Genomic DNA, 23,533 nt, shown 5'->3' on the forward strand with positions numbered 1-23,533 from the left:
TGCGTTTGCTCTACGGCCTCTCATCTGGACAGGGTGCCTGGCAAAGGAGGTTGGAAAGCAATGGAAACTCACTGCCGACACCAGAACAGGACCTATCAACTCGCAGAGGCAGGTATTTCCCCACTGTGGAGATGGCTGGATGTGAGGTTAAAGAGCTGGTGCTATAAGACATTAAAATCATTCGACTGAAACTTTCAGTTGTGGGACTATTAAAGAGAATTAAAGTGGTCCCCAGGCTGGTGGCAACCTCTGACTCCTAGCAGAAGCAGATGAAATTCCTCTCTGGAGGAACACACCCCCAACTCAGGCTCTCAATATTTCAAAACATTAAGATCAAGTAAACATAAGTTCACAACGAGAGATGAGCAATCACAGGAAGAAGCGACCATGATCGTGGGGCAGGAGGAAGAACACACACAGATTTAGATCCCCACCTCCCCAGGGCTTCAGATATTGAAACTGTCACATACAGAATAGCTGTATATAAAATATTCAAAGGAATAACGGTTAGAAAAACAAAAATAAAGAAGATTATTAGATATGACCATCATGGAGACATGAAAAGAACTAAATGGAACTTCCAGAAATATTGCTACTAAAGGCTTCTCTCTACATGCACACACTGTGGGTGATCATGTGTGGTAATCACCGGAAAGACTGGTCAGGAGGCCAGAGGAATGGGGTTTGTAAGTTCAAAGGGTGATTCTGTTAGTGGTCAAAGTAGCCAGGAACTTGCCCCTGTAGTGGGTAAGAAAACATAAAAGAAGCCAGGGTCACAGGAGAATCAGAAGGGCTCTCTACGTTCTGCTCCAGCTTCTGGGGTACTAGGTGCTGGGGGTCCAGCAATCTGCCCATCCACACTGAGTGAACAGCTGGCAGGCCTCCAGCCCAACACTCTCACCTTCCACCTTTTCTGTAACTTTGCAATATTATAATTCATTCTCTTATTCAAGATACAACAGGGAATAAATTTCAGCTATTCACATTTTTTAACTTTCTTGAAAAAAGACCAAGTTAGTAGTTATAGTGACATTCAGATTTGTAACTTCCCGTTACCTATTCATATCGCCTATTTTTGCTTATTTCTCACATTACCAAAAAGCATGCTAAAGGTACCTTTGGAAAATCTTACAATCTGCTAAAATTGCATTTATAATCCCAATAAACTAATTATAAAAAATTTCATGACACAAATAAAAACTTACCCTTTATTGAGTATTAGACTTTCCTCTTCTGCTTCTGAAAGTACAACGACCTTAGCGGGTGTCTGGGTCTCACGTAGAGAGTAAATTCTAGCAATCAAAAGAGTAGAAAGCCAGTACTTAAAATTCTCTTTCATTTCCCAAAGTTCCTCTATCCTTTCCATCTAGTCAGTTTCTGAGAATTTTCCTACCAGTTATCACAAGCATCTGCCAAAGATCTTGCTGTTACTGACAAAGTAGCCTACTTCATTTGTTCCATAAAAACGTAAGAGGAAGGTTTCCCTGGGACATGAAGAAATGTTCTCTACTCTAAGCAAAATGCCTCATCAGCCTTCCCCAACCACCACACCTCAGTCCTTAGCCATATTCACCTTGTCTGGTCATCTCACTACTGCCTCTAAGTTTGCCAGCTTCCCTTCAGTTATACCCATCTGTCTCTGCCTATGAGACACCCAATCTCACCAGGGAAGAAACCATTTCTCACTCTTCTTTATATACCAGCTGGCCAGCAAAGTGGGTGACTTTTAGCCTGCAATTTGTACATATTTGTGTTATATAAAGACACAATGTCTTCCCTGCTTTCTCAAGAGGTTAGTATAAAACTAAAAGAATTTTTTTTACCAAAATCATTTTAATTTAAAATAAATTTGGGGGGAACTCCCTGGTGGTCCAGCGGCTAGGACTCTGCAGTCTCACTACCAGGGACCCGGGTTCGATCCCTGGCCGGGGAACTAAGATCCCGCAAGCCACACAGCGTGGCTAAAATAATAATAATAATAATAAATTTTCACAGCATATATGGCTGTTGCTAAAAGGAGAAAAAAAATTTTAAAGGCCAGTAATATCATTATTAGAAATCCAATGTCCCTCTTTAAGTCTTTAGCAAGTTAATCACTTATTTTGTCTGATCCCATAAAGAATTTTTAAACTTAGTTTGTTCCATTATCAATAGAATGTCATTTAATAAATGTTTTTAATGAAAATTTGATCCAATTGAACACACCATTCATTGTGGTCTTCCTAGCTGCCTACAAGCATTACTAACTTCAAAATACAAATAAGTCCTATAAATTGTAATGCGGAACAGTGAAAGCAAAAGTAAATGCAACAGGGCACGGAGGGGGAATTTCTTGTTGCCCTGAAACTGTCAATAGGGTCAAAGCTTAGGAAAAGAGAAGTGTTAAATACCCAATATTTTAAAAGGAATCTTCAACAACTGAGGCCAGACATCTCCTTTACGGCTTAATATGAGGAAGACCTAGACCTACACTATCTCCTCACAATCTCCTTTTCCAGCTTACATAAGACAGAAGGTGTCAAAAGTCCTTAAGAGTATGGGACGATGTCTGGAATGTGAGGGTCCTCCTTCTTTCTTTACCTCCAACTCTAGAGCCAAATGCGTGGGCAGGAAAGGCCCTAAAAGAACCAGCCAGATTTAGGGGTACCTGCAATAAGGGGAAACGGGTATCTCATTTCCTAGCTGAATGCCAGATGTGTTGTCAAAAACTACAGGCCACCAAGGCAAGGGAATTCTTGGGTGATTCTGACATGTCATATCCTAGGGTTGGGGGCATGTGAACACTCTATGGTATCTACTCCAAATATGGAAATTTCTGAAGGAGGTAGGCTGGGACAGCATAAGAAAGGACTATAGTGTAGTATGCCCAGTTCTGTAGCCCTTGGAGGGCAGGGAAAAGGACCTTGGCAGTTACCATGGCTCCATATGAAAAACCACAACGGTTAGGTCGAGAAGGCAGGAGATACCAAGTTTAGGGATATTCCATCTTGACAGAGGGTTCAGGGCATGGACAGTTGGTAGAGCCAATGGGACACAGAGCTCCTGAGTGATGGAGGGAGCTGAAGGCCAAACACTGGCCCTGAAAAAACCCACACACCAATCTGTGCAGAGACTATCACATCAACAGAGGCCACTAGCAGCTGAGGGAACTAGATTAAACCAGGAGGAGGGATATGCCCCCTGCTCTTCACTGATGGACCACCAGTTAGGTAAGATGTATGCCTCAGCTCTTTACCCCACCATTGAGGAGTCAGACCCAGAGGAAGGAGGAACAGCTCTCCTCCTTGCACTTCACCCCCTACCTCAAGGTGCTTGGGTAGAAAGAGAGTCAAAGAGCAGATCATGCCCTCTCCACTCATTTCAGATCCCTCAAGGTCTGACCTGTGATAGGACCAGGATATAGCTTTGAAATGGACTTGAGATCAGAGTTTTAAACTGAACAGACTAAGTTTTAATAACTAAAAGTAACCAGAAATCTATGAGATCTGTGTAAGAAGCCATTAAAAGATCAACCATTCAGCAGTAAAAGAAGATTTGGTAGAGCACAGTCAAAGCAGTGATTAGAAAAAATAAAACTGCAGGTATCTGTACATCAGTCAGTCTCCCCAACAAACTTTTTACATAAGGCAGATCCAGAAAGTTAACTGATAATATAATAGAGACCCTCTGTAGGATTAGGGCATTTAATCATACAGTGCAAAACCTGGAAGGGGCTTTAGTAAATGATCAAATGAAACCTGCTCATTTGACAAACTGGAAACTGAGCTGCCCAAGTTTTTAACATCCCAAAGACAGAAGTGACACTGGGACAAGAACTCAAATCTCTCAATTCCCAATTAAATTATCTTTCCCCTATGCTACATTACCTCCAAAAGAGTGACACAGTGAAAACAGTTTTAGGGAGATTATCTTAATAGGTCAGATTGGGAAAGGAGAGACTGGAGGTAGGACCAGCTGAGAGGGAATAGCACTAATTAAGGCAAGTAATTAAGTAAGTTAGGGCAGCTGGACAATTCTTACACGATTGAGAATGGGTAACAACAGCCATCAGATAAAGCTTTCCAACATCTACTGACCCATTTAGTGGTACTTTGAGCTATTAACTGGCAACCAGAAAGAGAATCTTCCCACTCACAAAGCTGTAAGAAAAAAATGTACCTTATTACATTGTCTGATGTTAACAGCACTATGTAGGGGTCCAGCATCTCGCTCGGATACCAGGCAGCGTGCTTCAGAGTCAGAGACGTAGAACTGGTGAAAAATCTCTCAGCAACGGGAGTGGTGCTAAAAGAAAGACAGCAGTTTCCCAAAACCTGGATGAAAAAGCTTCTAAAGGAAAACCTATCTTAACACTCTTTGCTCTTCTTTCCTTCAAATTCCTTTCTTATAAATCTTGCTGAGACAGCATTTGAAGCATCTACCAACCAACATCAAAGAATCAAAATTAAAATATTTTCTAAATTGCAGAGTATATGATACTGTACTTTACAAGTGATTTTAGATACAGTATCTTACTTGATCCTTTTAGTAACTTTGTAAGGAAACTACAAGGGCAGCTATTATCACTCCTATTGTGGAAATGAGGAAACAGATTTAGAAAGGAAACATTTTTAAGGAGGCTCAACCTATGAGTTGTGGAGCTGAAGATGGGTTTCTACCTTATATTCTTTTCAGATCTTTCAGACTCTCATTTTTCAGGATTAATTGGAAAAGAAAAAAAATACAAAAATAAAACTTAGTTACACTGATGAGAAAACTGGCTCACAGGTAATAACTGCTTTTAAAACGTCTTATTTCAACCTACTTGAAAAAACAGCCTGACTTCCAATGAGACAGCAATGTGATAATTTAGGCAGAATAAAAGTACAACCCCACATATACTGTAAACACTATTATCACAAGAAGCCAGTGTGCAGACCATCTGGAGTACACTGATGTTTCACTAGTAGCAGAGTAAACATACCTTAAGAACCACTGGTCTTAAGCAATTTTTTGCATGTATTACAAATTATACAGATAAACACTAAATGGAAATACAACTTACCTACAATTCACTGTTGATTTTCCACCTTCAAATTCAGAATTCTTCCCCCACCTTTTAGGTAATTCTAATATCATAAGTCCTTTCATTCCTATAAGTGCTACATGATGTTGTGCTGGACTTAACAAGACTTGATAGATTTCAAACAGGGGTGGATTTATGCAAAGCAATCTCTGAAAATTAAAGCAAACTAGTCAAAATAGTTAATCTTAATGCAAATATATATGGCAGTTACTTGAAAGCACAGTACCACTTTAGTTTTCTATAACTGTAGTTTAATGAAACATTCTGGGTAAAGTACTAACACCTCAGCCATTACCTGATGAGATATTTTTTAACTATTTAGATTGGAATATTATGTAAAATGCACCAGGTTTCCCTACTTCGATAAATACTACATATAATTCCCTTTTTATGATCAAACTCCAGACTACCACTTCAGCGTCAATTCTCCACCATTCCCCACTTGTACTTTATACTCCAATCAGATTAACTTGTATTTCTGGGAAATCATCATACTTTGTTATGTCTCTGTGTCTCTGTACAACTATTTTTCCTGCAATGCCCTCATTTTTCTTTTTTAGCTGGCTAAAACATTCTTGGAAACTCAGTTCCTATGCACTTTCCTCCCAAGAAAATATCCCTGACCTTCTGGCCAGGAACTAATGCATCTTTTCTGTACTCCTATAGCACACCCTAGATAATTCTATTATTAGTACTTATCACCCTGAATTCTAATTATCCTTTTACCTGCTCATCCCACACAACTATGAATTACTTGAGCTCTGTGTCTTTCCTCTCTGTATCTTTGGCATAGTATATGGCATGTTGCTAACTAACTCTCAATATATGTTTTAGTGACCAGACAAATGAAGAACTCATAAGTACTAGTAAATGATAATTACTGTTATAAATAGTACAATAAGATAGAGAATGGTTTCAGGAGCTTCTGCAACTAAAATGCTGCTTTACCGAAGCATATTTGACATTGAACAGTGATATTTTCAGGGGATTCTGTTAGGCTGTTTGTCTCATATGCCCTCAAAAAAAAAAAAAAAAGTACTTCTATTTCTTCTCTCGTGAGCATCTCAAATTCCCATTTTCTTTTCTTTCTATTTTCAGTAATAAACCATGAGATTACCAATGTATTGCTTATCCTTATGTATAGAGAATCACCCTAAATCAAAATCTTTTTAGACAAGACTGTTGAAGATAATGTGATTTCAATTGTTCCTGATGTCTGTAAGCCTGAAGTTTCTTTGTTTTTGTTTTTAGCTGCCCTTTGCTGATCCTAATCAAACTGTTTTTTCTCCCGTCAGTGGTTCTTTCCTTCTTTTCCCATCTTCTCAATCTTCTTCCTACTTGATTCTAATGATCTACCTCAAATCAAAGACCACCTTTCTCCTGTTATGCTTACAATCTAATCTAATTACCTAGGTCACCTGTGATAATCACATAATTGACGTGGGCTTTTTTGGTTTGGTTTTTGGTTTGATTTGGTTTTTAAAGTCACTACTCATGCTTTCGATTTGCCTTTTTGGGGGAGAGTTGTCTTTTTGTTTGATTTGGTTTGGTTTTTAAGGTTACTATTCATGTTTTCATTTCACTGAAAGTTGCAACTCATGCTAAACTGCTACCTTGTCTATCTCTGAGTTTTTGACATTTGGAGGATTGAAGGTCATTCAGACAGTTATCAATACGTACTGAAGGTTTATATTTTCCAAGCACACTGAAGTACTGGGGATACAAAACTAAGTAAGGCGGACACAGCCCCTGCCTTGGTGCTTGCACGCCAGAAAAGAAGTCAGACAATAAATTAACAAGTATAAATAATTTAATCATGACTGTGCTAAATTCTGCATAGCAATATAGGGTGCTATTGTTAATACTGTGTGCTGACCATCTAACACTTACTCTTATAAACTGAAATTTTACAGTCAGTAGTTTGTGGGCTTGTGACCTGTTTTCAAAACTGCAAAAACAATGCCAGCACCTGATTCAAATCATTTCTCATGAGCAAGAATCAACGGCACACGATATATGTATGCCATATGTCAGAATGGGGGCCAAGTTTTATTTTGTAATCTTTAAAAGACGCGAATCGGCTTATTACAAATAAACGCTTCCATAAAGCAATGTTTAGTCACAAGAAGTCTGTAGTACTTTCTGATCACACCTACTTTCACATGCTGTTGGCTTCTCAGACGCCAGCAAAAATCCCTTTCAACTCTGGAGACGGCCTAATTTTTGGAAAGAGCTAACAGGGGATTCCTCCTCCATGTCAGGCACGAAGCTTGTTGCTTTCAAATCAACGACCCGACGTAATGCTCTCAACAACCCCAAGAGAAAGTTAGGACTGTCCCTATTATTTTATGAGTGTGACGTCATGACATCGGATTCTCGGGACCAACCTCCTAAAAAGAGCGAGTGCACCCACACTCTTAAGCCTCTTACCCCTGCTTTGCTTTTCTTCAGAGCACCTGCACCACTGATGTTTTACTGTTACTCCATGGTCTCTCCCTTCCTCCCAGACCCCGCGAATTTAAGCATCTGGAGCGCAGGCGTTCCTATAACAGTATCCGGCGCAGCGTCAGAGTCAACGAACATATATGGAAGGAGTGAAATATGCGTACAGAGGCTTCAAAAGGTTCTGCGGCCACGCTACAGCGAATGAAAATAAGACTTTTCCTCTCGCAGCTGGACGCCCCCCAAAAGGACGTCTGCTCACCCTCGCATAGCACCCCTCCCAGCAGACGAAAACCAGCCAGGATGGGAAAGGGACGTAAACGCTACTTCAGATCCCAGCTGAGGGTCATTTTCCAGATCAGCCTGGTCGTACCTGGTATTGGGAGAGGGAGGACTCCTCACCGGCACCGCTGGGGTCCCGAAGGCGCACGACTAAAAAGGAGCTGCCTTCTCCGTCCCATAAGAAGAGCTCTCCGCCGAGGCCCAAGACCAGGTTTCTCGTCAGCAAGTGCGGCGGCAGGGGCGGCGGCGAAGGCAATGATGAAGAAGCCGGCTTCTCGGCTGCGGCTGGGCTCTGGTTTTTCCGTCCTTCTCGGAGCCGCAAGAACACGGCATGGTCAGGGAGCCAGGTCTGCCACGGCTCACCGTCTCCCGCGGCTCCTTTGGCGGCCGCCATCTTAGCCCAACAGCTCTCGTCTGCCCAGTTGCTCAGCCCGCCGCTGAGGGCAGCCAATTCGCTTCCAGCCGTCCACTGCTTCGGCCAGTCATCGAGCAGGGAGCCCGGAAGCCCGAGCAGGGCTAGGGGAGGGGCGGGGCGAAGGTGAGGCCAGCCCATCAGGTAGCGTCACCGCCAAAGCAAAGCCAATCACCAGTCAAGCCTATTCTGAAGCCAAAGGGGGCGGGATGAGAAGGTCAACATGCCAGGGCCTGCTTAGAGAAAGCTTTGGGGATGTGGGAAGTCTAGTAGCTGGGGGTAAAGCGCCTGAGACCTGTGTATCTAATTGCTTATTGGACACCTCCACCTGGATAAACCTAAACATCTAAAACCTTCCCTCAAGACTTACCTCCCTCAATCCAGTTGGGCAGACCTCACAAATGTCACTTCTTTAGTCTCTCATTCTGGGGTTGCCCAAGCCTCTCTCCGAGTGGGGCCGGCCGGAAGGACAACTCTTCCCAGAATTCCCTACGATCTGGTGAGACCAGCACCCAGGAACTACAACTCCCAGGATTCTGCACGCGCCCCCGGGGGCGGGGCCTTCTGGCGGCGACTCCCGCGAAAAGGAGATGGCCGAGGGATCAGGGTCTCGGCGTCGCTGGCTGTATAAACTGGTGGGCTCGCCGCCTTGGAAAGAGGCTTTCAGGCAGGTGAGTGTGGGGTTTGGAGAGCCTTGGCCGGGCTGTCGTCACTCCCCTAGTCCGTCCTGGCAACCGCTCTCCTCCTTGCTTTGCTCTCAGCCCAGCCGGGTGAAGCAGGTGTCCGTGGAGGTGGACCTGGAACCCGGGCCTCCCGCCTGTAGGTCCGGGCCTCGGCCACCGCCCGGCCACTTCCTGGAGTTTCTGTCCCTCTGGGTGTGGCATTAGCCCGGGCCGGCCCGGTGCCAGGAAGCCTTCCTTTTGGACTCGGGTTTGCTTTCAGTGTGAAGTGTGATCGCGACCGCACCTCTGCACCTCTACATCTCTACGGTGACACCACCATCACCCGCTGATGTCGGGTCGGTGGACACTAGAGAGGCACCTTGTACACTCACCGCAAGCGAGAGAGACGTTATGTCTATTCCACAGAGGAATAGAATAATTAGACATTATTTCTAATCCCGGAAATTATTTCTCTTCCTATTCCAAACTATTTCTTCTGAGCCTCCGTCACTGTCTTAGCAGAGTTGTAGCCTACGGTCAGTTCTGACCTATCCTCAGCTCAGTCTGGTTCCTGTAAGTACTATGGCCTGTCTTTTCAGGAATCTCTGAAGTAGTGGATATATCCCAGGAAAATAATCTGATGCTAGAAATGACTGTCGACAGCAGGATTTCTCAATCCTGGTTCTTGACATTTTGAAGACGATAGTTCTTTGTTGTGGGGGTACTGTTCTGGGATTGTAGAATGTTTAGCAGCCTCACCGGCCTCTACTTACTAGATGTCAATAATCCTACAGCTAGAGCTGTGACAACCAAAAATGTCTCCAGTCATTGCCACATGTCCCCTAGGGGACAAGATTGCCTGAAGTTGAGAAACATCGTACAGGATGGCGGCTACTAGAATCATATCGAGAGTAGCAAGAATTAGGAAGTGGGACTTCCTGGTGGCGCAGTGGTTAAGAATCCGCCTGCCAGTGCAGGGGACATGGGTTCAAGCCCCGGTCCTGGAAGATCCCATATGCCACGGAGCAGCTAAGCCCGTGAGCCACAACTACTGAGCCCACGTGCCACAACTACTGAAGCCCATGTACCTAGAGCCCATGCTCTGCAACGAGAAGCCACCAAAATGAGAAGCCCATGCACCGCAACGAAAGTAGCCCCCCCTCGCTGCAACTAGAGAAAGCCAGTGTGCAGCAATGAAGACCCAATGCAGCCCAAAATAAATAAATTAAATAAATAAATTTATATAAAAGCAAAACCAAAACAAAACACAAAAAAAAGAATTAGGAAGCAACCTAAGTGTCCTGTTAGCACAGTGGATGCTGTGCTATTATCACCCAACCATTAAGCAAGCTGGCATTAAAGACAGACTATGAAATATGTCAGTCTGGAAATACGTGACCCAAGCATTGTAATTTCATCCATCTACACATGGATAAGGGCTGGAGAGGAAGGTGCCAAAATAACAATAGTTGGGATTAGAGTTGAAATTTTGTGTCTATGAAATTCCTTTAATGTTTTAACAACTAATCTAAGAGGTGTTTTTTGTTTGTTTTTGACGGAATTGCCTTTTCTCCCCCCTTGCCTCTTTCTCCTTCCAAGGGATGCCTGCAGAGAATGAGAAACAGCCGGGACAGGCTCCTGAACAAATATCGCCAGGCTGGAGGCAATATGTCAGGAGGAGCTCAGAACATCTTTCTAGTGCAGGAGGTGATGGAAGAAGAGTGGAATGCTTTGCAGTCGGTGGAGAGCCGGCCAGAGGCCTTGGCTCAGGTCAGGCTGGGACATGTGTTCTTAGCACCAAGGATGCCAGGGTCCTCTCTCTGCCTATTTCCCCAAGTCCTCTAAACCCATCCACCCTCCAGCCCCAAACAGGATCCTAACAGCCTCTCACCCAGCTTCTTCTACCTTTAACGTTAGACTCTTCTAGATTAATTAATGGTTCATAAATACCAGGCTGTCGACCTGCTGCATCATTGCATCGTGATCACTTCTGAAGCTGAAAAGAAAGAAATTTCACTCACTGGCTCCACCCCTGGAGCTTTTGATTCAGTAGGCCTGAGCTAGGAATCTCTCTTTTTAAAAAGGTCTCCAGGAACTTTCTGGTTCTAATCTCAGCCAGGGTTAGGAACTGGGTGTGGATAGGAGACCATGTACCATGTATCCGGAAGAGCACTGGATTGGAAGTGAGTAGTTCTGGAATTCTGATCCTGGTTTTGCTGTTGACTCTTAACTCTGCCTCTTTGAGCTTTAGTTTTCCCATTTGTAAGATGCAGAAGATCATGTTGTCGGTATTGTGAGGACAGTATAAGAAACATGTGGGAAACTGCTTTGAAAACAGCAAGGCTCTCTGTGATAAAGAGGCATTATTGGTGCCTTCTATGTGTCCTACATTGTGCTACATAATCACAATTAGTGCGCACAATAACCCTCTCAGGTGGATTTTATTCCCACTTTACAGAGGCCTGAAATGAGGCTGACAGAGGTTAGGAACTTTCTAATGGTCCCAGAGCTTTAGCAGAGCCACATACTTAGCTCCTCCCCTATACTGTCTCCCCCAAATGTGGTACCATTATTTTGTCACTGGCTGGTTTAATCATCTGTTGATGCCTTTCTCAGCACAGCCACATTACCGCATTGTCGGCACATTCTACAGAAGGGCTGGGTTGATTTCCTCAGTTAAATCTGTTCTTCAAGCCAGCCTCCAAGTGTGAATCATTGTGGGTCTTGTCAGCTGATCATAACTTCAAACCTCTGCTGACCCTACTTTCTCTTGCAGTTGGAGGAGCCGCTGGACCTGGCCGTGCTGGAGGAAATCCAACAGGAGCTGATTGATCAAGGTGAAGTCTAAGAATAGTTCTTCCTGCCTATATCTCTAGCTGCTCTAATGCTGATGCTTTTTTCTGAACAGAATGTTTTTAACTCATTATTTCCATCTTCAGTCGAGTGTCCAGAAGTCTCTGTTTTTACTCTAAGGTCTATGGCTGTCTGTCTTGCCAATAATAATAGTCTTCATTGTTTCCAGGCTGTGTGCTCAGACCTCTCCTTCCATGCTATGGTTCTCTCCTTATCATGCCCCTACCAGGTAGCGTGAGACAGAAGACAGTGGTGTCTTACACAGGTTGCACAGCTGGTGGTGGAGTTGGGAAGTAAAATCAGTGCTGTGAATCCAGTTCCCGTGTCTATTCTATCCGACAGTACCTCTCTGTTAATAGATCAGTAGTAATCCTGTCACCTTACAGGATGGTGCATGATCAGATCTCTTGCACTACCTAATTCAAGTACCTTCTCTTGTATCTGTTCTTTACTGACTCCCCAGGGTCTTGTGAGCGTCCCCTTCCTGCGGAATCATAGCACCACGGAGTGCGTAATTTAGCACCTTATATAATTAAGTCATTTATCTCACATAGCCCTATCTTTTTTTTTTTTTTTTTGGTGGTACGCGGGCCTCTCACTGTTGTGGCCTCTCCCGTTGCGGAGCACAGGCTCCGGACGCGCAGGCCCAGCAGCCATGGCTCACGGGCCCAGCCGCTCCGCGGCATATGGGATCCTCCCAGACCGGGGCACGAACCCGTATCCCCTGCATCGGCAGGCGGACTCCCAACCACTGCGCCACCAGGGAGGCCCACATAGCCCTATCTTGATTAGGCTTAGTTTTTGTCATCTGTTAAATAGAGATAACAGACTGACTCTGTAAAACTACAAAACCATTTGTAGGCTTAAATAATATGTGTAGACTTAGAGCAGTGCCTGGCATATAGGAAGTTTTCAATACACAATAGCTATTACCTTGAGGATGCAAAAGCATGAACTCTTGGCCTAGGCTGCTAAGATTCACTTCTCAGCTTTACCACTTTAACTTGTGTGGCGCTGGGCAAAGCACTTAATCTCCCTGTGCCTGTCTCCTCATCTTTAAAATAAGGAAGTAGTAGTGAAAAAGTTTATATGAAGAACTTAAAACAGCATTTGACACATAGTGCTGTGCAAACGTTAGTTATTATGATTGGTGTGTTGACTCCAGTTAGACTGTATATTCCTTGATTTTAATTCTTTTTTCTTTTTAATTGATTTTCTCTTTACCCTCACCTGCAAAACCTATCTTAGTGGTGAAACACAGGACTCACCAAATATTTCTCTCGGGGTATATTTAATTTAAAAATCTGTCGTGATAAGAATTTGCTGTGTTCTGCCATACTCAGTCATAGGGAACCTTCTAGAATAGAGGCTGGCAAACTTTCTGTGAGGGGCCAGATAGTAAATATTTAGGCTATTGCAGCTCCTTAGTTCTGCTGTTGTAGTGTGAAAACAGCTATAGCCCATATATAAACCAAATGAGCGTGGCTGTTCCATTACAACTTTACTTAAAAAATGGAAGGGGGGGGACTTCCCTGGAGGTCCAGTGGTTAAGACGTCATGCTTCCACTGCAGGGGCACGTATTCGATCCCTGGTCGGGAAACTAAGATCCTGCATGCCCTGTGACATGGCCAAAAATTTTTTTTAAATTAAAAATGTTAGGTGGGCTGGAATGGCCTGTGGGCTGTGGTTTGCTGACCCCTGCTCCGAAGTCAAGATGGTGAGCTCATCAAGAGCAGGAACCAGCCTTCTTCATCTTTGTACCCCAGGCCTACTAAGTACTAGGGCTTGTTGCATGTTTGCTACACACGTTCTGAACAACACAGAACCTGAGTCTGTGGACACTGGCGAACAGCTCACCTTAGACTCAGCCAGGTGGGCCTGGCATCTGAAGCCGTCAGTGTCCGCGTTCTCCAGCTGCCCCTGGGACCCTGCCACTCTTCATCTCTGCCCCTGTGGCCTCTGGAGATGGGTGTGAAAGTTGTCTCTTTGTCTCTTAGCCTCATCACTTCACAAGGAGAGGACAGACAGGAGGGGAAAGATCCAACAAGATGAAGCCTGAGCAGTAAATATCTAGTGATTGGTAGTGTGATTTTGCCCACATTCTTCTCTTGTGTGGATGACGCCTTTGAAAGTGAAGCTTAGCTCTCAGGACAGGGCGACCCAGGTGACGTGCGGTGAAACACGCCAGCTGTCCTTTGCCTTGCAGAACAGTCCATCATCAGTGAGTACGAGAAGAGCTTGCAGTTTGATGAAAAGTGTCTCAGCGTCATGCTGGCTGAGTGGGAAGCAAACTCCCTCATCTGCCCTGTGTGTACAAAGTAAGAGTTTTTACAACCTTTTCAGCATTATTTGTTCCCACCCCACACTCCAAGGTGAGTGGAATTTCCCCCCAAATCTGTTACCTGGGAAGGTTGGGGGATCCAGGTCTGCTGGCCGTAACGCTCTGGGATCCCAATTCTGCTTCCAGGTACAATCTGAGAATAGCAGGCGGTGTGCTCATGTGTCAGTGTGGCCTGTACATCCCATCTCATGTGAGTGTTCCTCACACAGATCGTGTCACCTCTGCACACATCTCTTCCCAACTTCAGGTTCAGTTCACACTGGTAGCTTGCAATTATCCATGGTGAGAATACAGACAGCCTATTTGTGAGGTACTTATTAATGTACCACTGCTTAGGAGCTTTCTAGAAAGCCCAGTTTAGAACTGGAAACACTTGTATCTGATTTACATTAAAATGTTCCATATATGAAGACAGCTGTATTCAGAATTTTAAGTGTCAGTGATCTTAAAATACAGGAGCCCTCTTATCTGACATGATGTGGCTAAAAGTCTGCCAGTTCATTGAGGTGGTAAGTTATACAAATGAAACATTTTATAGGAAGTTTTAAACATATACACTTACTTGACAGTCCTTGGGCGAGGCTCTGCTGATTGGAGAGCTGAGGCTTTTCTTGTTTTTGTTTTTTATAAACTGCTCTTAAAGCGCATAGGCTCGCATTTCCTGTTTTGTTTCTGTAAAGTGCATCAGGAAGCTGAGTGCCCTTCAGGAGTTTTCCTCCCCATCTTTTACCTAATTCAACACCTTTTTTTTTAGGGACTTATCTTTTTGACTGTTTCTGTTTGACTGTTGGAATATTGAAATATTCCACTTATCACAAAAACACAACTTTGTTTCATTCTCTTATTTCATTGGTTTACATAGTAGATAATTAAATCAGTCAGTTACAATAGCAAGTTCAGTTAGCACAGACGTAGAACCAAGCAGCACCGGCTCTTGGTAAGGATACGCTTGGCTGGTAGAGGCAGAAACGCGGGGAGGCCCAGAAGCCTCCCAGCTCTGGACGTTCCTGGTGCGGTGAGCAGTCAGTGTTCAGGGCGGGAGTGGAGAGCCCTGGTCCATCTGGAGAGGCGGTCAGATGGACATTACTTAAGAGATCCTCTCAGCACGATCATGAGCATTTCTAAAGGTCCGAGGAGTCAAGCCATCACAGTGAGCCATAGTTACAGGATGGTGAGGAATCGGGGTTTTCAACCTGTTGACTATGAGACGACAAGGTTAGCTTGTAGTTTAACTTTATTTTTCAGTCTCCGGAGGTGACAGAGCAAAAGTTTCGCGCCCGTTTGGAAGACAGCGTGAATGAACACAGTGCGTATTGTCCCCACACGCCGGCATTTTCGGTCACTGAAGGAACAGAGGAAAAGTCCAGTCTTCTCATGAGCTGTCTGGTAAGCCTCCCCCAGGACCCAGTGGTAAAAGCAGGTCAGTGGTTGCTTTTATTCCCACCCTGGTAGGAAAGAGGTAAATGTTTATAAAAATGCAGTTTATTCTCTGAGGAACTTTACTTGCATAGAAAAGTGAAGTCACTTCAGTTAAAAAGGCCAATCATTCCCTGAAAGGGGGAGGGACAGAGGCAGCCCAGGTCGTGGAAGGAGCAGCATAAGTCATTACTGTCATTACTGGTTACAACTTGTAACCATATATTGAGATTACTTTTGGGACTGGAATATGATTTAAGCTAACTTTTTTTCTATTTAAATTCAGGCTTGTGATACTTGGGCTGTGATCCTCTAGAGCCAACCCTGGTGCACACGATCTACTGGGTTGGAAACAAGTTCTGTCTTGGGAAGGGGCCTTGTAAATAGATCTTTCATTTATAACTTATTTTGTATTAAAACGTTTCAAAGTTTTCTCTGCTCTTTGTCTTTCATAATGCAGATTGAAAGGGAAGTAGAAATAGAAAAGACAAATCACCTTGGAGATTTTATTGTCCATCATTATGTTATACAAAAATCTAGAAATAACAGGTTTGTAGAGAATAAATGGTAAATAAGAGGCAACAGAAATAAGTTAATATTGAATTATTTTCCATGATATTGGGATGAAAACCATTTCAAAGTATGTGGGTCTGGCTTCAGAGTAGGTGTTGTTCACTGGCCAAAGCCTGCCATAAAATTAAGGTATTTGGCACCTTGTCTTCTCTATTGGCTTTTGACAAAACCTTTGAGGTCTTCGAGAAAAGTAATGTACTCCTGGTGCTCCAAGGCTGTGCTGAGCTCTACCAACTCATCAGCGAAAGTGTTGTCCACTCCTCGGTCCGCAAGGAAATCCATGAGGTGGTCGTATAAGCCCTAAAAGGAGAAACATTAGTTTAAAAAAAAAAAGAAAAAGGCACCTGAGACACTTATTAAGATGCTTCTTTGTGTGGCCTTGGACTAGACCCTCCCCTGCAAGGCCCAAGCGCACCATCAACTTATCGAGCACTCACCCAGTCCAGGGAATCAGTGCTGAGCGTGTAATTCGTGTCCTTCCAGTCAGAATCGCCAGTGGACTGAAAGCTCACTTCCTTGATGGAGAAAATGTCACTCTGGTCCTCCTCTTCTTGTCCAATCTGACAAGAGACAATATTTGGGGAAAACTGAAAGGTTTCCCAGGACAAGCCAGACTCATGCAAAGAAAAGGGACTATTTATAGCTTGAAACTCAGATTTTAACCTTGCTCCCTCACCGCCCCCCACCCCAGTCTTCCCAGTTTTGCTGGTCTAAGCTAGAAAATGTTAGTATCAGCTAAATGGGACCAGGAAGGTCCCCAGAGGCCCTCCTTGTCCCCAGGGCTGCTAGCACTCCATTCTACATACCTCATCTTCTGGATAGTGACAGTCCAGCACAAGGGCCTTGTTGCTACCATCCTTTACAACTTCAACCACAAAATTGGGAGTGGATGTCAATTCAGGCTGGGGGAACAAGAATGAGTCAGTAAATGTCTCTGTTGGCAGGGGTCTGGACCGAAGGTCTCAGTTCAGGGGGTCTGATGGCCACTGCTACGCTATGGTGTTCCCAAATAAGAAGCCTAGGATCTTTTTTTTTTTTTTTTTTGCGGTACGCGGGCCTCTCACTGTTGTGGCCTCTCCCGTTGCGGAGCACAGGCTCCAGACGCGCAGGCCCAGCGGCCATGGCTCACGGGCCCAGCCGCTCCGTGGCATGTGGGATCTTCCTGGACCGGGGCACGAACCCACGTCCCCTGCATCGGCAGGCGGACTCTCAACCACTGTGCCACCAGGGAAGCCCAGCCTAGGATCTTTTAACACAGAGTATTAAAGCCACGTACCAGCTTGTTCAGACAGACTGGGCTGAACCCATCCTGTGGATCCTTTCTAGAGTTGTAGACTATGTTTTGGATGGCAAAGTATCATATACTTAGACAGCATTTCACTTCCATTAGCCACACTACTTGTTTAAAGAACATACTAGTTTACATATTAGAACCTAATACATACTAGTTTCTAACCTAATTCTACAAGGTTAGAATCAGGAAATCTGAACTTCAGCCCCAGCGAGAGTGCCAATTAAGTTAATCTTCCTGGGCCTTTTTCTACATCCATACGCTACAAAGCTGGCCTAAAGCTCCAAAATCCCTTCCCAGCTGTTTCGGGATCGTCCTTTATTACAGCCCAGGACTAGAGGCTGGTGCCTCTGGCTAAAGCACAGCAACCCCCTCTTTGAGGGTGAGACAGCCAGTGTGTGTGTTAGGGGTGGGGCAGTCCTAGTGCTGGGCCAACGCTCCAGGGAGCTGAGCTGGGTCGTGAGACAATACCATGCCAACCCAGCCAGAAAGCCTGGGGACCCTGTGGCCCTCACACTGGCTGGTTTCTAGGCTGGGCACACTGCTTCCTAAAATGTTTGGAGACTGAGCACCATCCAGGTCCAAGCAAGAAGGGCGGCACACCTTAAGGAGAGACGCTGCCCAAGTCTCTGATGCCCCTGCCTGGTGCCTATCACCAGCCTGGGACGTGTGAGAGCGCGCCTCACTCGGAAACACTCCAAGTGATAACTTACCTCCTGATCACGGGAAGGGTTAAGACAGTTTCAGTTCCTTTCTATTAAGTGAACACAGGGCAAATTGTAAAGCCTAAGCCTAAAGGTAACAATTTACTTCGCCCCTGGGAAAGAAAAGGGGCCACACAGCTCTAGTGCTCTACAAGAAAAGGCCCCAGGATGGTGGTCCTTTGCCTTCTCTCCTAGTGTTAAGAGAACTGAAACAAAACAAAAACCAATGCTCCTTCTCCAAGCCTCCAGAGTAGCCTGTGAGAAGCAGGAGGTACAGGCTGGTTATAGTGTTACAAACTCACCTCCTGTTCTTCAACCTTCTGCCCTTCAGAGGGTTCCTCCTCCCCATCATATGCGGGTGGGATGCTGTTGTTAATGTTGAAAGTGACAGTGACCCTAGAAAGGCAAGAGAAAACACAACAGAGGATGTCCTCTTAACTGAGGAGTAAATACCGAGGCTTGCTTAAAAATGCTGCAGAAACAATGCCTCTGATTTGCAGAACTTCCAAAAGGCGGGTGCCTGCATCCCACCCACAGATAGATTCAGCAGGTCTGAAGTGGGCCTACTACGTGTTGGCTGCTGAGTCAATTAGGCACTTGTTCCTCAGCCAAATACAGTCACGTGTGGGCTCCTGTCACCAGGCCAGCATCCAGGGCTCACTGCCAACCTGTGTCCACTGGCTACCTCCTGGCCACAGCCGACTGACACTGCCACCCTTGTCTTTCCAGGGCACCTTCCAGTAGTGAGCAGCTGAGAAGCTGGGGGCAGGGGGCAGAAGCCTCCTTTAAAAGCTTTTCTCCATTAGAAGAAAATCTGCCCGAGAAGAAGGGAAGAAGGAGCACTGGAGGGCTGTGGCATCAGCTGAGGATGGAGAGCAGCCCTGGCCCCATGAAGGGGAGGCCTCACAAAGAGCAACACTTGCTGGGGAGTTCCCTGGTGGTCCGGTGGTTAGGACTCAGCGCTTTCACTGCCGTGGCCTAAGTTCAATCCCTGGATGGGGAACTAGGATCCTGCAAGACACAGGGCACCGCCAAAAAAATAAAAGAACATGCTGCAGGACAGGCTCATTCCTCAGAGCAGTTGTGGGAAGTTGTATAATCACAAAGCAGGCCACAAACACCAACTAATGACAATTTTAAGTTGCAAGAACCTTCACCTGACATATCATGTTCCAAAATTTGAATCTAAAATTGAGAGGGCTTCCCTGGTGGTGCAGTGGTTGAGAGTCCGCCTGCCGATGCAGGGGACACGGGTTCGTGCCCCGGTCTGGGAGGAGCCCACATGCCGCGGAGCAGCTGGGCCCGTGAGCCGTGGCCGCTGGGCCTGCGCGTCCGGAGCCTGTGCTCCGCAACGGGAGAGGCCACAGCAGTGAGAGGCCCGCGTACCGCAAAAATAAAAAAATAAAAATAAAATAAAATTGAGAGATCTGGAACGAGCACTGCTGGGTTGCAGACAACAGTGCACTGTAACCACTCCCCTCTGGAGCTGTGCTAACTGGCTGCCTTGCCAGTTTGAGGTTTGAGGTTCAGCCACAAAATCTGTCTAATCTGCAACAGTGCGGACCAAGCTGACGCCTGGGCACAGAAATGCAGTTATGTTCATTAGAACATTACTTATAATGGCCCCAAACTGCCTATGACTTACCCCAGGAAAAGTGGTTTAGGTCACGTTACAGAATACATGATTGACCTATGAGGGGAAAAACACTACACCACCAAAACAAAACAGAACCCTACTTCACAGCATATACAAAAATTCACTCAAATTAGATCACAAACAGCTTAAGCAGGTTAAAGCCTTCCCATCTTTCTCATGGTGACCCTTACTATACGGCAACCCCACCCTTATCTTGCTTTCTCAACTGTAAACAGAGTAGGAGCTTTGTTTTCCTTAGCCAGAGCCTGTAGTATAGTAAGTCAGCATTGCAAATCTGAGATTCTGTCAGTGCTGTCAGAATTTCTGAATTTGCGGGCCTAGATTTAGGCAAGGCATAACCTCCCTCACCAGCAAGGGTTTAGTGACTGACACCTCTACTGGTCCAGTAGGCTCCCAGCGACTTGGCTTCGGTGCTACTTGCTTACCATCTCCTTATTAACTACCACAGCACGTAAGTGTGCAGTGAATGAACGACCTGGAGCTTATGAAGTTATCCAAATGAATCCTACGATCTCTCGGAAACCACGTGTCTGTTAAGTACCCGCCTTAACTAAAGGCTGTTGTGGATGAGTCAGGGCAGGTCCTGCAGGGTCATGGATTTGGTTCCCTGGAGTCCATAGGCCCCTGGTACTTACTTTTCTCCAGCAACTTTCCGCACTAATTTGGCTTCTGTCCCATTCACGTCCAGCTCCCAACCTCCAGACATCTTGGGGAGAGACTTATACTTCTGTATCTTCTTTTCCTCCTTAATCTCATCATTGAGGAATTCAACAAAAGCTTTGTCCCCTACAATGGAAATAAGTTACAGAAAGAGCCAATCAGTCTAAAATGGAAAATGACCCAGGTTACTACAACCAGAGACCTGTATTTGGGCTGTTTCTAATACTTCTGCTATTAACGGTGGCTCTGGGAACTTAACCCAGCTCATATCCATTAAGCCTCAGTTTCCTCATCTGTAAAAAAAGCCGTAAGCTATCAGTGGGAAGCTGAGCTCGGATTCTGGAAAAGTGATTCCCAACAATGAACTCCTTACCACGTTTCAAAATAAAGCAAGAAAAATTCGCAATTACCCTCTTTCACTTGCCAACAGACAACACCACGCTACTCCCAACCGCGACCTTGGGCTTTCACAAAGTTCCATTTTCGAGAGACTGAGAATAGAATCGGCCTCCAGGGCTTTACAGCATCTCTCCCCGCAAAGTGAAACAGAGGTGGGGGAAGACGGGAAATGCGATCACGCGTGGGTTTAACCCGCTGGTCGCCGATCAGTGGGAGAATGTTCTGGACTTCGGGGGCGGTTCCGGGCTGTCCACGGGTGGTCTACACTTCCTCGTCCCGGACTCCCCGCCCCACCCAGGCCCTGGCCCCTCACGCCCCCGGCCCACGTGCACGAGTCTTACCTTCGGTATGCAGTCCGCCGCAGCCGCAGCCGCAGCCGCAGGGCCCCCAAGGCCGCAGAAGACCGGGCAACTGCACCGACCCCGCGCGCACGCTCAGCAGCCCGAAGGGCCGGGCGCACGGCCTGGACGCGGGCTGCAGCAGCGGTAGGGAGGGCGCGGTGGCGCGGATGCCAGCGACAGCGGTGCCCAGGACGCGGGGCACGCAGCGCAGCAGCGGCAGCATTTCTGCAGCGGAGGCGGCGGCAGACACGTGCGGATACGAAAGACAACTCTCGGCAAGAAGGACGACTCTTTGCCACTGCGCCCCCTAGATCTAGGGCCGCCGCCGGAAGTCCCGCCCCCTCCCGGGAAGTGCTTCCGCGCCGCCGCTTTGCAGACCGAAGGCACAGCGGGTGGGAATGCGCCCTCTGTTGGTGGCCTCCGGTGTGCCCTCCCGGGGAGGCCTGGAATCCGATTCCGGAACTTCTTTAGCTGAGTCGGCCTGAGTCTGGTGTCCCAGGCTTGCTGTTTAATTGGCCAGCATCCGTTCTCTCCAGTGGCTGCTTACACTCTCCAAATTTCCATCTACTGTTCTCACGGCCAGGCTTTCTATGACTTCGTGGAATGCACTCTTGCCACCACCAACTCCCAAAGACCAGCCTCCAGGATCACCTCCCATAAGAGGCCTTCCTGGAACTTCCTCCTCTCTTCCCTGAAAAACAGACTCATGCCTGTGCGACCCGGCCCCTGTGCTTCATTCTTTTCTCAGCAGAAACCTCCTGGCACTGCTGGTTTACCTGGCAGCTGACCCTCACCCCCACCAGACCCGGAGCTCCTAAAGGCAAGAGCCCTGGTTAATTTCTGCAACCTTCCAACCTTACACCCAGGTTCTGATGGGACATTATTTTTCTGGGGGCAAGAAGCCACAGCTTACATTAAATTTAGGTTAAGAACTAATGTTCCTACCTTACCAGGACACATAAGATATATAAGGTAGCAAGAAAGTAAGTCTTCCCAAATCAAGTGGCAAAGATAAGACATACTTAATATATTCTAAACAGCATTCTGTGAATAAGGGAAAGGAGACCCAAGAAAGAAGCCTCACACATGTACAAGATTCACTTTTAATGGATTTGATAGTCATGTGCAAATTTGAGCATTATATACAAGAGCCAGTGCTTCTTTAGAGCTCTGTTTGAACAAGAAGAGACTCTCAAAATACAACATAAACCTGAACCAACTAGATTTTTTTTTGCTGCAAGTTATAATATTCTGATCAAATAAAATATAATGAAATTCTTGCTTCCCCACAGGTGCAGTGTTTCCTTCTATGCACAAGGAATGGTATCTTAGATGCCTGGCCACAGTTCTAAGCATTTCTTGACAGCTGGATTAAATGGATTTATGCATCACAGTACATAATCAGTCTTATCCACAGAGCAAAAACTTGTCTCCATTCTGGCATCTCTTTACCAAAGGTTTTTTACCAAGAACTGGGTGTTGGCAGTTCTTAGATCTATGCTGCTCTGGAGGTTTCACACTCCATGATTACTAGAAGCAGAAGACAAACATCTGAGGCATGTGATCTGCTTGGAGTGCATCTATTTACATGAAGCTGCTCAAGGGAGCTAGTGATTCACCTAGATATGGATTTCACAGGTTGGAAAAAAGGTGGCACACCACTGGAGATTGTAGGATTGAAAAGAATAGCTCAAGGTTAGATTGCAACATCACTGTGAAACATTTAACTTTCTTAAGAAAGTTTAAAGTGTACTTATCTATCCCCTGCAGCTTAATGTAAACAACCATGTATTTCTTTGTAGTAATATGGAGAGTCAGACCAGCTTTTCTAATATGATTTAATCCCTGAGCAGCTATGTTAAAAGTTAACTTTTTAAAAAGCCCAATAAAAAACTACTGTATGAAAACTCTACCAGAATGTTAGTGATAAATATATTTCTGTACAGAAACATAGAAGCTATTTTTAAAATTTTAAATTTTACTTGTCCCAGAGAATTCCTCTATATAATTTGCTGAGGAACATAATAAATTACCCCACTCCCAATTTTTTACCAGCATGATGAACGTTTTATTAAAAATACAATATTTTCTTTTACCAATACCTTTTGAACCCTAAACATCCTAGGCCTCTATTAAATAAAGGAATAACCAAAATACTGCACACGTGTATTTTGACCAATTAAGCACAATAAAAGGGCTAAATCTTGGCGTCTTCTAGGGCATAGCATTCTCTGGGGAAAGATTATTTGCTTTTGATAATTAAATAGCTAAGAAGGACTTTTGGTGTCTTTTCCTTCCTCAAAATATGAAAACAGGAAGAGATTGTGGAGACCCTCTAATCCCCTCTGACAAATATGGAAAATGAGGGCTAGAGAGGGGCGAGTGGCAAAGCCAGGCTGTCCCCAGGTCCCTAAGAAGGAAAAACGATCATAGG

The 23,533-nt window shown here is 45.3% G+C and overlaps 3 protein-coding genes across 10 annotated transcripts in view; 1 reads left to right on the plus strand and 2 right to left on the minus strand.

Annotated features, from left to right (window-relative positions):
* NUP88 (nucleoporin 88) overlaps positions 1-8,198 on the minus strand; it is a gene marked incomplete at its 5' end in the record, with an annotated part of 37,470 nt that extends 29,272 nt beyond the window's left edge. For 2 of the 3 annotated variants that reach the window (XM_079725448.1, XM_079725447.1), the window contains 4 exons: positions 1,206-1,292; positions 4,159-4,284; positions 5,045-5,214; positions 7,881-8,183. In XM_079725448.1, coding sequence (XP_079581574.1) covers positions 1,206-1,292; positions 4,159-4,284; positions 5,045-5,214; positions 7,881-8,183 — 686 coding nt within the window. Of the gene's footprint in view, positions 1-1,205; positions 1,293-4,158; positions 4,285-5,044; positions 5,215-7,880 lie in introns of all 3 variants that reach the window. The other variant, XM_079725446.1, reaches the window with a different exon arrangement.
* Positions 8,199-8,765: 567 nt separating this feature from the next.
* Positions 8,766-15,865, plus strand: RPAIN (RPA interacting protein; the record flags this gene model as incomplete). 6 transcript variants are annotated; one of them, XM_079725261.1, is made up of 7 exons in its annotated part: positions 8,766-8,872; positions 10,463-10,633; positions 11,640-11,700; positions 13,924-14,035; positions 14,185-14,248; positions 15,304-15,444; positions 15,761-15,865. In XM_079725261.1, exons 1-7 carry the CDS (start codon positions 8,792-8,794, stop codon positions 15,788-15,790), a joined length of 660 nt encoding a protein of 219 aa, XP_079581387.1. In that variant the 5' UTR covers positions 8,766-8,791. The 6 variants fall into 6 exon arrangements, 5 of the variants coding, with proteins under 5 accessions (XP_079581387.1, XP_079581386.1, XP_079581385.1 ...); XM_079725260.1 differs by having other exon boundaries at positions 15,304-15,468; positions 15,761-15,790; XM_079725259.1 differs by having other exon boundaries at positions 15,304-15,855.
* Positions 15,866-15,966: 101 nt separating this feature from the next.
* On the minus strand, positions 15,967-21,358 carry C1QBP (complement C1q binding protein). The gene is made up of 6 exons (XM_079725449.1): positions 21,100-21,358; positions 20,335-20,485; positions 18,345-18,438; positions 16,854-16,949; positions 16,485-16,607; positions 15,967-16,347 (listed from the first exon to the last, which is right to left on the minus strand). The coding sequence occupies exons 1-6, from the start codon at positions 21,320-21,322 to the stop codon at positions 16,198-16,200; spliced, it is 837 nt and encodes a 278-aa protein (XP_079581575.1). The 5' UTR covers positions 21,323-21,358; the 3' UTR covers positions 15,967-16,197.
* Positions 21,359-23,533: the final 2,175 nt, after the last annotated feature.

The sequence above is a fragment of the Hyperoodon ampullatus genome (genome assembly GCF_949752795.1).
Source record: "Hyperoodon ampullatus genome assembly, chromosome: 19".
NCBI classification, from domain to species: domain Eukaryota; kingdom Metazoa; phylum Chordata; class Mammalia; order Artiodactyla; family Ziphiidae; genus Hyperoodon; species Hyperoodon ampullatus.